Consider the following 13,131-nt stretch of genomic DNA (forward strand, 5'->3'; position numbering starts at 1 on the left):
TGCATTAGGGGCTTAGTAGCTATTGGGAAAAACGAATCACTTACCCTAACATGTTTCCAGAAGCTTTTGTTTTGAGGGGGCTGTCAACAGGAGAATAACAGCTTCACCCACCAAAAATGAAGTTGTTTTCTCTGACATTTAAACATTTTGACGTGACTTAAATTGTATATGACTGTTGAGTGCGTAGCGTGATTGAAAACATATACTGTAAAAGCCCTCAACTGTTTTCCTGCCCATGAGAAAAAGGATACAAAAGACTGGCAGGGCAGTTCAGTTTGTCCTGTATCGGTACCGTAATAGAAGCCCCCAGACACTGCAATTAGGACGTGCATTACTGTTAACATATTCAGTTTTACATAGTGAATTTGCAATATGCATGGAAATAGTTTGCATACAGATCTGAAGTAGAACTTTGTTCTCTGTACAACAAATGTAGATTTGGAAGTCATATTGCAATTCATTTTCAGACTAATACATTTAATAACAATAAATAAATACTGTTGCAGTTGCAGTTCATATGTATGGAAGGCCCTAAAAATGGTATGGTAGGTATTTTATACCTTTATAAAGACAGTAGCCTAGAACTGCTGTTCTCAATATACTTAAAATCTAGATTTAATGGCCCATGAAAGAACAATAAAACTGAATAATTTAACTTTGTTACTTTTAAAGATAAAAAAAAAAATGTCTATGGAAAATGTCCAGGCGTTCATTCCTTTTGGATCACATTCTGTTGGGATCGTAAAATGTGAATTCCTGCTCGTAACATGGGTGGAGGACCTAAAATGTAATTCCTAAAATACCAAAACCTTTCACACAGTGGGATACAATTTACTTATTTGTTTCTCTGCAGGAAAAAGTTTTTTTTATTGACTCTAAGACTGAATCCGGAAAGGGACGCTGTTCTTTCAACCCTAAAGTTAATACAGTTTCAGTCATGATCAGTAAGTGAAGCATTGATTTCCTTGTTTCAGTTTTTCCTGTACCAACACTAGACATATTATTATTTGCAAAGAGTCTTTCCTTAACACCATTTGTCTTGCCCCATGTCCTGTCAGTCACCGCTGAGCTTTGAAGTGTCATGGGTTCAGCAGTATCAAATTCATGTTGACACACTCAGTGCTTGGTGTCACACGCAGGGTTCATTTTTCAGGTAACCCAGCCAAATTTCAAAAGACTTCCATCAGTTTCTCCAGCTGCTACTAGGCTGACTAGAATCAAGTTCCATGTTGTTAAAGAAAAAAATAAATGAATAAGAGTGTTTAATTATTTTTTAAACAATATAAACCAAATACGCTTTTACAAACCAAAAGCACCAGGGCTATAAAACAAGATTTGGCTCAGCTGCAAAGTGTAATGCAGCACTGTGTTATAGGAAATATCCATCTGGCTGGCCTGTTTTTTATGTGCAATATTAACTTCTTTTAACTCAGCAGATCAGCAAACTGGAAGCTTTAAAGTGTTGATACAGGAATGTATTTAAGTTTGTTTTCTTTGTTGATGTCTTTGCAATATCTATCAAAGGTGCCCTGAGATAGCATAGTGCTATTAAATACATGTTACTGTATTAACATTGATGTGCTTCTGCCTAGATGAAGAACTGTTTTCAGGAATTTTCATAGACTTCATGGGTACTGATGCTGCCATTTTTAGAAGCCTTACCAAGAGAAATGCAGTGAGGACAGACCAACATAACTCAAAGTGGCTAAGCGGTATGAATGTAAAATATAAAAAATACTGTAAAATAAAAATGTATTAGGTTTTGCTTTCCATTACAGCTGGTATCTGAGTTAACACTTAAAATCAGTCATATGCTTTAAATGAAATCTCCTTATCGAGTTAAACTTTTCACAACTAATGATATAAAGAAGCTTATGCTTACATCACGTGATTAAGGCATTTATAAAATTAACAAACTGCTAACATTGCAGGACTACTGTGTAGGTAGAAAGTGGGAGTTCTTAGATGTAAGAAATACTTTACACCATCTTCCTTTTCTATATTTGTATTATTTGATTTCTATTAAACTGTAAATAATGCATTTTGTTGAAGGAAATTAGAAGTCACTTGAGAACATTTGTAGCTCACAACCCATTGCTTTTAAAGAATAATTGAATTTCCACAACCCAACTATTTTATCTTATTGTTTTCTAGAGCCTGTTTTTATTGATGCACAGCTTATCCCAGATGGATCAGACCCCAACGATGCAAAACTCTACTTCTTCTTCAGAGAGAGGCTGACAGACAACAATGGAAATACCAAGCACATCCATGCCATGGTTGCTAGAATATGTCCAGTAAGGATTCTGTACTGTTCAGTAGTCCACACTTTGTTTAAATAAACGTAAAATACATATTTTAAAAAAGCTCACGAAACTAGGATGTAATGCCACCAAGTCCAACGATTTATTGTAAAATGACCAGTATTCATGTTTTCATCTTTATGAAATGACCAATGTAGAATGTACAGTAGAACCTCAGATTTCTGAACACATTGGGAATGGAGGTTGTTCGTAAGTCTGAAATGTCGATAACTCTGAAAATCAGTTTTCAATGATTTTAATAAATATGTACAGTGGCTTGCGAAAGTATTGACCCCCCCTTGGCATTTTTCCTATTTTGTTGCCTTACAACCTGGAATTAAAATAGATTTTTTGGGGGGTTTGTATCATTTGATTTACACAACATGCCTACCACTTTGAAGATGCAAAATATTTTTTATTGTGAAACAAACAAGAAATAAGACAAAAAAACAGAAAACTTGAGCGTGCATAAGTATTCACCCCCCCAAAGTCAATACTTTGTAGAGCTACCTTTTGCAGCAATTACAGCTGCAAGTCTCTTGGGGTATGTATCTATAAGCTTGGCACATCTAGCCACTGGCATTTTTGCCCATTCTTCAAGGCAAAACTGCTCCAGCTCCTTCAAGTTGGATGGGTTCCGCTGGTGTACAGCAATCTTTAAGTCATACCACAGATTCTCAATTGGATTGAGGTCTGGGCTTTGACTAGGCCATTCCAAGACATTTACATGTTTCCCCTTAAACCACTCGAGTGTTGCTTTAGCAGTATGCTTAGGGTCATTGTCCTGCTGGAAGGTGAACCTCCGTCCCAGTCTCAAATCTCTGGAAGACTGAAACAGGTTTCCCTCAAGAATTTCCCTGTATTTAGCGCCATCCATCATTCCTTCAATTCTGACCAGTTTCCCAGTCCCTGCCGATGAAAAACATCCCCACAGCATGATGCTGCCACCACCATGATTCACTGTGGGGATGGTGTTCTCGGGGTGATGAGAGGTGTTGGGTTTGTGCCAGACATAGCTTTTTTCTTGATGGCCAAAAAGCTAAATTTTAGCCTCATCTGACCAGAGTACCTTCTTCCATATGTTTGGGGAGTCTCCCACATGCCTTTTGGCGAACACCAAACGTGTTTGCTTATTTTTTTCTTTAAGCAATGGCTTTTTTTTCTGGCCACTCTTCTGTAAAGCCCAGCTCTGTGGAGTGTACAGCTTAAAGTGGTCCTATGGACAGATACTCCAATCTCCGCTGTGGAGCTTTGCAGCTGCTTCAGGGTTATCTTTGCTCTCTTTGTTGCCTCTCTGATTAATGCCCTCCTTGCCTGATCCGTGAGTTTTGGTGAGCGGCCCTCTCTTGCCAGGTTTGTTGTGGTGCCATATTCTTTCCATTTTTTAATAATGGCTTTAATGGTGCTCCATGGGATGTTCAAAGTTTCGGATATTTTTTTTATAACCCAACCCTGATCTGTACTTCTCCACAACTTTGTCCCTGACCTGTTTGGAGAGCTCCTTGGTCTTCATGGTGCCGCTTGCTTGGTGGTGCCCCTTGCTTAGTGGTGTTGCAGACTCTGGGGCCTTTCAGAACAGGTGTATATATACTGAGATCATGTGACAGATCATGTGACACTTAGATTGCACACAGGTGGTTTTTATTTAACTAATTATGTGACTTCTGAAGGTAATTGGTTGCACCAGATCTTATTTAGAGGCTTAATAGCAAAGCGGGTGAATACATATGCACGCACCACTTTTCCGTTATTTATTTTTTAGAATTTTTTTAAACAAGTTATTTTTTTCATTTCACTTCACCAATTTGGACTATTTTTGTATGTCCATTACATGAAATCCAAATAAAAATCCATTTTAATTCCAGGTTGTAATGCAACAAAATAGGAAAAATGCCAAGGGGGGTCAATACTTTCGCAAGCCACTGTACATCTGCTATCTCCACATCCTGAATCTGGCAAATAATGCCAGGATACAGCTCAGTAATGCAATGCTCATATTGTTATGGTTCTAAAATCTTTAAAAGGATCCATTTAAGTGGCAAAAACACAGATCAAACTTCTAGGAAAACCAGTGCTTGCTTGTATTTTATTTGAAACAAAATGCTTTCGTGCAGCTTGTTAAGTCATTCAGCCTACTTTGGCTTGAAAAAAAAAAAAACCTGCTTTGTTTAAAAACAAAAATTTGCAAGTAAAATGGCCCGTACTTGCTTTTAAATCTGCCTCACCTTTGTCTGGAAACATTTGTTGGTAAAGTAATGTTGCCTTCTTCATGACCAACACACTGGTTATGCAAGTGTGTTTACGTGTTGCATTGTACACATGGTTGAGTGATTGCATACTTTCAGTTGAAAGTGGGGTGTTCGGTAGACTGGTCAGTTCTTAAGTTAGGTGTTTGTAACTCTGAGGTTGTACTGTATACCTAATTTTAAATTTAAAAAAAGCTTTAAACAACAGACCTACTGATGATGTTTATAAAATATATATTAATAAATACTATACTTATCACACTTTTTTTTCAGTTCCTCAATATATATATATATTTTGCTCTTTTGGTTGTAGAATGATATTGGTGGTCAGCGTAGCCTAGTGAACAAATGGACAACTTTTTTAAAGGCAAGGCTGGTGTGTTCAGTCATGGATGATGATGGTACAGAGACATACTTTGATGAGCTAGGTATGTAAACTGCAAAATGAAGCCCTTACAGTTCAAGTTATAGTACTGCTTTCCCACTTAAAAATCACATTTTAGATGGTATGTCTTTATACTTCAAAAAAGGTCAAAGGTATGACGAAATGTAAATCCACCTGCAGCAGATAACTAATTTCATGTGATATGTAAGAAAACACAACACAGTACATGTGCACATGAAATGTATATTTGTTGTGTTGGTCTGTAAAAGGTAAAAGTTCACTCAATGACATTTAATTAAAATGTTTTGATTTGTTTCATTAGTAACACAGTTTTATTTTTTTGCCTTCCAGAGGATATATTTTTAATGGAAACAGAAAAACCTAAAAACCTCTTGGTTTATGGAATTTTCACATCCTCAAGGTAAGCTTTAGTTGGAAAACAGCAGCTGGTGAATTAATTTGACAGAAAGAATTCACCAAGACAGCACAATCTCTACCCAACCTTGGCACCTCTTCAAAATAGCAAAGAAATATTTTACTTTGTAGGTTTAATTATATTGTTATATATATAGTGCTGGCATAAAGTTGCTTAGCTTAGGGTTTATTCACACATACTGTGGCTTATCTAGCTAGCATGTTGAATGTTGGTACTGGAACTGTTACTGTTGAAGCCCATATATGCATATTATTATGAGCAGCAATAAAGCTTTGTTTTTCTAGCATTGGCTTTTTCAGTAGGGTTGCAAACTATTTGATTTTGGACCTGGCATCTGGTTTTAAGGGAATTTTTACAATGTCTTGTCAGAACCACTGACCAGACAGCAAAAGTCAAATTCTTGCGAATCTTGCTTAATTACTGTTCATTGCCGTTTTAGTATTTCCATTCTCGCTGAGCCAGTCCTTTCAACGCTGTACTGTGCCATTTTATTTTATTTTTTTTACTATCAGTCCATTACATTCGAGAACTACACTGAAATGTATTGTGTGTTATTTTGCCATTCATCATTGTCTAGCAGGATACAAATAATGAGCATCTGTATTTTAAAAAAAAGTCACACACATCATTTGAAAGTTACTTTACAACAGTATATAAAAGTTACATGCATACAAAATGCAGACATCATAACATTTACAAAAAAAAAAGAATATCTCACAAGCTAAAGCTTTGTGCATATAAACGGCCCATGTAAGGAAATTTGGAGCAGAATGCTGCTCATACTGATGTCAGCACAATCCTAAAGCAGAACTAAATCAATTGATGTTTTCCGTTTATAATGTGAGCTAGCACAACTTGACCCAGCAAATACTCTCCATTCATAATATCCATGAAATACAATTAGGGTTTGGTTCTATATGATATGCAGGGTTCTGCCAAACTAAACACATGGAGCTTCCCAGTTCCACACAATCTTATACGTACAAAATGTTATTTTCTTATATGCAATTGGTCAAACCACATACTTCTCTATTCGAATCCTGTGGCATACTAAAATAGTAAACTCAACAGCAATGGGTAACTTGGGTCAACCAAAAGTAAAAATGACTGAGTTCAGCTATTTGTTGGCAGGCTTATTATGAGTGTAATTAATCCTTACAGTCTTTAGTAGTTAGGCCATGATACATACATTGGTTACTGATACAAGGGTGACATTATAATTATGTTTCCAGATCATTAATATTAATTTATTTAAATACAAACAATATAACATATGCAGTTTATTTATCCTAATGGCTGAGGTTTGGTAAAACAGAAAGGCCTAGTTTGAATCTTCTGCTGGCGTCCATTGGCTTATTCAGTGACCTTAAAATGAATTGACTCAATGCTTTGTGCTTCTGTCCAGCTTAGCATTCAAAGTTATCATTGCATGTAAGCACAACACTAAGTAAACACCAAACGACATGTGTGCAGTTCTATAGAAGTCCATATATTGGAAAGGGATTAGATTCATACAAAAATGGAGAGAAAAGGATCTAAGTTCTGAAGATCTGTACTATATGAATAGGGCTGTTTCTATTATATTTCTTACTTTCTATGTACCTAGTTCAGTGTTCAAGGGCTCAGCTGTGTGTGTTTACAATATGGCTGACATTCTGACTGTGTTTAATGGACCGTTTGCCCACAAAGATGGCCCTAACCACCAGTGGATTCCATTTCAAGAAAGAATCCCTTACCCAAGACCTGGTACAGTAAGTAACTGTATGCTGTTTTATGAATGATGTCCTATTAGAATGTATAATGGTATAATTTACATTCCATATAAACAGATTAAATGTGTTTATTAACTGTGTTATGATTTGTTTTTAGATTCAATGACTTATAATGTTTTTATAAGTGTTTGGTGGTTACCTCTGATCACATTTCTTTCTTTGTAGCACAGTAACATGAAATTAAAGTGTTGTTAACTTTCCAAATGTGTAGAATAATGAAGATATATAAAATGAGTATTTCTGTAATAATGAAGTCCATATATAATCAATGTCTTTATTTACTATTAATACTTTAGTGTCCTGGAGGAGCTTTCACACCAAACATATTGACAACGAAGGACTTCCCAGATGATGTAGTTACCTTTATTAGGAATCACCCCATGATGTACAATCCAATCTATCCCATGTACAAAAGACCAATTGTTTTGAGGACTCACGCAGATTACAAATATACAAAGATAGCTGTGGACCAAGTAAATGCTGCAGATGGAAGATACCATATATTGTTTCTTGGGACAGGTAGTAAATGTGTATAATATTTTGTGTGTGTGTGTGTGTGTGTGTGTGTATATATATATATATATATATTTGTGGCAAAACAGGGAGGGAGTTCAAAATCCTCCCTGCCAAAAACATATGAGAATGTGGCTGTTCCCAAACGAGATAATTGGTGTCAATTGGGAACAGCCGCATACTATAAAAAGAGAGCTTGCAGCTCCATTAGAGAGATCACCAGGAGCTGGTATGAGAGAAAAATGTATTGTGTGAATCATAGTGTTTTTGTTAAAAATTGTGTGAAAGTGTTTTGCTTTGATGTCAAGTAAATGGTTTCGCCATCCTGCGATTTAGTCAGGGACCTGTTTACGTTTAGTAAGTGCTCTGAAAGTGTTTATTTTGTTTTTGTTTATTTTTGTATTATTAAAAGTGCACATAAAGCGCTAATTTTCATCCATTCATCACAGTCCAAAGCACCTTTGACCATTGTTCCATAGTTCAATTTCTATGGTAACAGAGATATTCTTACTGCAACACATCCTTTAAGTCCTAATTTCAAGAGTGACCTTTGTACTGTTGATTTGATGGACAATGACACCTGTATAGTGCCTATAGGAAGTATTCACCCCCCCCCCCCCCCATTGGACTTTTTCACAATTTGTTGTGTTACAAACTGAAATCTTGATGCATTTAAATGGGATTTTTTTTTCCTTTGATTTACATAACCTACTCAACACTTTGAAGAGACAAGATAATTATTATTGTTAAATGACAGTTAATGAAAAATTTTAAAAAACTGAAATGTCTTGGTTAGATAAGTATTCACACCCATGAGTCAATATTTGGTAGAACCACCATTGGCAGCAATTACATCTGAATCATGCAATATTCACCTTGGCAACATTTTTCAAGTTGGATGGGGATTGTTGGTGGACAGCAATCTTCAAGTCTTGCCACAGATTCTCAATCGGATTCAAGTTCTGCCTTTAACTGGGCCACTAGGACATTCACTTTCTTGTTTTTAAGCCACTCCAGTGTTGCTTTGGCTGTGTGTTTGGGTCATTGTCCCAGTCTTAGGTCTTTTGCAGACTGAAGCAGGTTTTCCTCAAGGATATGCCTGTATTTAGGTCTATATTTTTGCCCCTTACCCTGACCAGCTTCCCAGCCCCTGCTGAAGAAAAGCATCCCCATAGCATGATGCTGCCTTCGTAGGGATGGTGTTACCTGGGTGATGTGCTGTGTTGGGTTTGAGCCAGACATAACGCTTTGCATTTAGGCCAAATAGTTCAATTTTTGTTTCATCGGACCGCAGAATCTTTTGCCACATCTTTTCTGCCACATGTCTTTTTGCAAATTCCAGGCAGCATTTTACATGGGCTTTTTTTTCAGAAATGGCTTCCTTCTTGCCACTCTTCCATACAGGCCAGATTTGTTGAGTACCTGAGTTATTGTTGACACATGGACAGTTTCTTCCACCTCAGCCATGGAACACTGTAGGTATTTCAGAGTTGTCATTGGCCTCTTGGTGAAATCTCTGACCAATGCCCTTCTTACCCGACTGCTCAGTTTGGGAGGACGGTCTGCTCTAAGCAGATTCTGGGTGGTGCCGTATACCTTCCACTTCTTAATGATCGACTTGACTGTGTTCCAAGGGATATTTAATGCCTTTGAAATCTTTTTATACCCCTTCCCTGATCTGTGCCTTTCCACAACTTTATCCTGAAGTTGTTTTGAAAGCCCTTGGTCTTCCTCGTAGTATCTATGCTTTGAATGCACTACCCAACTGCGGGACCTTACAGAGACAGGTGTATTTAATCTAAAATCATGTGAACCACTTGTATTGCACACAGATGGACTCCATTTAAGTTATTGTTAGAATTTTGAAGGCAGTTGGTTGCACCTGAGCTTATTTAGGAGTGTCATAGCAACGGGGGTGATACTTATCTAATGAAGACTTTTCAGGTTTTTATTTTTAATTGATTTGTTTTTTCACCCCCCCCCCCCCCACCCACATTTTTTCACACATTGAAAGGGTTGAGTATGTTGTGTAAATCAAAGGGAAAAAAAAATACCATTTAAATGCATCAAGATTTCAGGTTGTAACACAACAAACTGTGAAAATGTCCGGAGAGGGGGGTGAATACTTCCTATATGCACTGTCCGGAAGCAGCGTTCAAGACAACAGTTTAGTCGTGACAGAAGAAAGATAAGGGAATATAATATAATAGTAGGAAGAAGTAGGAACAACATCAGTGTCAACATAGTTCAGTTTTCAAGTGTATGGGGTTACCTTTTACGGCGAATATCTGTAAAGAGTTTTTTGAATCAGCAGTCGTTTTTTTTTTGCAAAACACTCAAGTGAATACTCATTTTCTGAAAACGCAAAAGCATTTGCTGAAATTATATATATATATATATATATATATATATATATATATATATATATATATATATATATATAGTTTAAGAGGTATAGTAACTACTATCTATGATGGATGCACAATGATTGTTTATCCAATGAGCCAAATTAAACACATTAGTTATAATTCTTTTCCACATGATTCCACACATTTTCTGTTCAGCAACACCATAAAGGAGTGAACATGAACATCTGGCAGACAATGCATATGGACACATTGCTGTTGAGTTCATCCAACATGAATGTCAGTAACATCAACCCAAGACAGCAATATGCGCATTTTTATAGCTTGCCAGTTACAAAGTGCAAAATGTTTTACTTTTTCCACTGCCTCCATCGAGTTCCAGGAACAGGTCAATAACAAGCTAACCCTTTGTCTTGTTATTTTTCCATATGTTGGTAAAGTTATATGGATAGCAAAAACAATACTCTATTAATTGGGATCAAAATGAGTTATGGGTCATTTCAATTAGTAACTCGTAACTGCTGGTTCAATTATTTCAAGACCTTACAAAATGAAAAGTGAATTAAACACTCTAGACAAGAGTTAAGCAAATGGGGTGGTAATTCACATCTGGTGAATATTATTGCTCTTGCGTGTTCTACATTGTTGTCTCGATGCCAGTACAGTCTGTCTGTGGGCTGCCACGTGCATTTCTGGGATTTTGTTTCCTTGGTACTCTTAACCAACATATCTCTGGAATTTGAATAGATTTAATTAGAATAGTTTCAAATTTTAAATTTAGATTAGTTTCACATCGTTATTGTTTTCACAGTAATATATACCAGTACTACATACTGATCTTTTTTTTTTTAAATATAAGACCATAGGAATTGAGGAATAGTAGTAACTGAGCGTTGAACTCAGTTTTGTCCACTTTGATAGAAAGGAAGCATATCACTTCATGTAACTCTATTTTGATTAATATGTCAAATGAAGGCTGCCCTATATATACAATAAATAGGATAACCCTGGGATATGCCTCACTCATTTTGTCTGTGCTGCTGTGCTCCTTCACCTCCTCGAGGGGTGGCATCCTGTCCTTCCCACCTCTGTCAACAGGAGATAGTACCTGAATGTACAACGGTTTCTTTAGGTAAACCAAGAATAGGACTTGCAACTATTCATTTCAGGGACTGTACAGTTGATGTTATGGATCTCAGTTGCTCTGGAATCCCTGAAAATATAGATTTATTTGGCCTGTTACTAGTCTTTTTAAAAAATGAGGAATCATTATTTTTATTTCAGGGTATATTACTATAACATTTTTAAATGCTTAACATTAATTCCCTTTCTCTTTTTTAAGGATAGTGGTAATTTATTCTGCTTATTTGTTTGGGTAATAGTAGTAGCACTGTATTCAAGTGCCTTCAATATGACAATTCATTAACATTGTATAGGGCCCTATTTTGAGGTGCGTAGGCATTTTTGTGTGAAGGAAATAAATCAATTGTACTGTCAGGATGAAACACTTCAATTATTAAGTAGCTTTTTCCATTCAAAATAATTGTATTCTACTCTGAAAAAAATCCTTTGCCTTTGCACTTGCTTTATAAGACCCATACATTTTTTTTTTTTTTTTTTTTTTTTTTTTTTTTACAAACAGCTTATTAACCAAAGTTCTGTTACATTTCAGATCAAGGAACTGTCCAAAAAGTAATTGTCCTGCCGAGTAACAGATCAAAAGATGAGGCGCTTATCTTGGAGGAGCTGGAAGTGTTTAAGGTTTGGGTTGTTCATCTGAATTCACCATCTTACTATACTGATCAAAGCTTTTATTTGTCAGAATTTAGCAATGGTTCAAGGAATAAATGCAGGTAGCCTATCTTTGGGCCCAGGTTATGTAAATGCCAGCCAAGTGAAGAGTCAAATCAAGACAAATCATGTTGCGCTATGTGGAAAGAATTATTGAGTGAAATACAGGTTTATGACTATATTGCCTTTTAAGGATACTCATTAGTATGGTCTCCAGAGGTTAAGGCCATTTCCCATGACCTTAACCCCTGGAGGCCCCTGGTGATGACCTCATCAAGTCCCATTGCGGCAACGTTTCCAGGGCTTCTGGAAAACATATTTTAATAGAGACTACAATCATTTTTATTGAAAAGTATTCATTTCACATGGGACTGCTTTGTAAAAGTAGCACTTCTTAAAATGAAAAAACATGGGGCTCCCGAGTGACTCACCCGGTAAAGGCGCTCCACGTGGAGTGCAGGATGCGCCCTACAGCCTGGACATCGCCAATTCGAGTCAAGGCTATTCCATTGCCAACCGTAGACGGGAGCTCCCAGGGGGCGGTGCACAGTTGACCGAGCGCCGTCTGGGGGGGGGGCTTAGGTTGGCCAGGGTGTCCTCGGCTCACCACGCACCAGCGACCCCTGTAGTCTGGCCAGGCGTCTGCGGACTTGCCTGTAAGCTCCCCAGGGCTGCGTTGTCCTCCCATGCTGCAGCTCTGGGTGGCTGCATGGTGAGTCTACAGTTTGAAAATAAGTGGTCGGCTGACGGCACGAGCTTTGGAGGACAACGTGTGTTCGTTTTCGCCACTCCTGAGTCAGCATCTTATTCTGACAGATTTTTTTAAAATAATTTAATTTTCTATACATTTTATTAGTTTTTATTTATTTATTACGGTACGCCTATTTTATGAATACAGAATGTAATACAAACAACAAAAGTACATGCTGACAGATATGATATTTACATGTTTTTATTTCTTTGTTTTTAAATTATGGATGGCCTTTTTTTTTTTTTTGCTCTGCTTTTTTTTCAGAATCATGCTCCAATAACCTCAATGAAGATTTCTTCCAAAAAGGTACTGGATTTTCTGTCTGTTTTTAATTAAAATAACTGTAACTGGATTTTAGGAGTGCTGTAGACCTCCATGAACATCTCACCACTAACCCTGACCACTCTTGAACTCTAATAGACATTCAAGAATGTCAGGAGAAACACGTTACTGCACTCTTAATGTTAGTCAGGTTAACAAAGGGAAACACTCCCCTGATCTCAGTTCAAAACATGTATGTTTTACTCGTCGCAAAACAGTGATTAGATTGAACACCCTAAAGTAAATA

The 13,131-nt window shown here is 36.9% G+C and overlaps 1 protein-coding gene across 1 annotated transcript in view; it reads left to right on the forward strand.

Moving 5' to 3' along the window:
• The window catches only part of LOC121318356 (semaphorin-3C-like), a 58,730-nt gene that overhangs the window by 38,637 nt on the left and 6,962 nt on the right, over window positions 1-13,131 (forward strand). The window contains exons 6-14 of the mRNA XM_041254919.1: window positions 854-944; window positions 1,593-1,712; window positions 2,155-2,297; window positions 4,863-4,977; window positions 5,286-5,355; window positions 6,977-7,121; window positions 7,439-7,661; window positions 11,694-11,782; window positions 12,828-12,869. Of these exons, the coding sequence (XP_041110853.1) occupies window positions 854-944; window positions 1,593-1,712; window positions 2,155-2,297; window positions 4,863-4,977; window positions 5,286-5,355; window positions 6,977-7,121; window positions 7,439-7,661; window positions 11,694-11,782; window positions 12,828-12,869 (1,038 nt within the window). The remainder of the gene's footprint in view (window positions 1-853; window positions 945-1,592; window positions 1,713-2,154; window positions 2,298-4,862; window positions 4,978-5,285; window positions 5,356-6,976; window positions 7,122-7,438; window positions 7,662-11,693; window positions 11,783-12,827; window positions 12,870-13,131) is intronic.

Source organism: Polyodon spathula, chromosome 7 (assembly GCF_017654505.1).
Source record: "Polyodon spathula isolate WHYD16114869_AA chromosome 7, ASM1765450v1, whole genome shotgun sequence".
Taxonomy (NCBI): Eukaryota; Metazoa; Chordata; class Actinopteri; order Acipenseriformes; family Polyodontidae; genus Polyodon; species Polyodon spathula.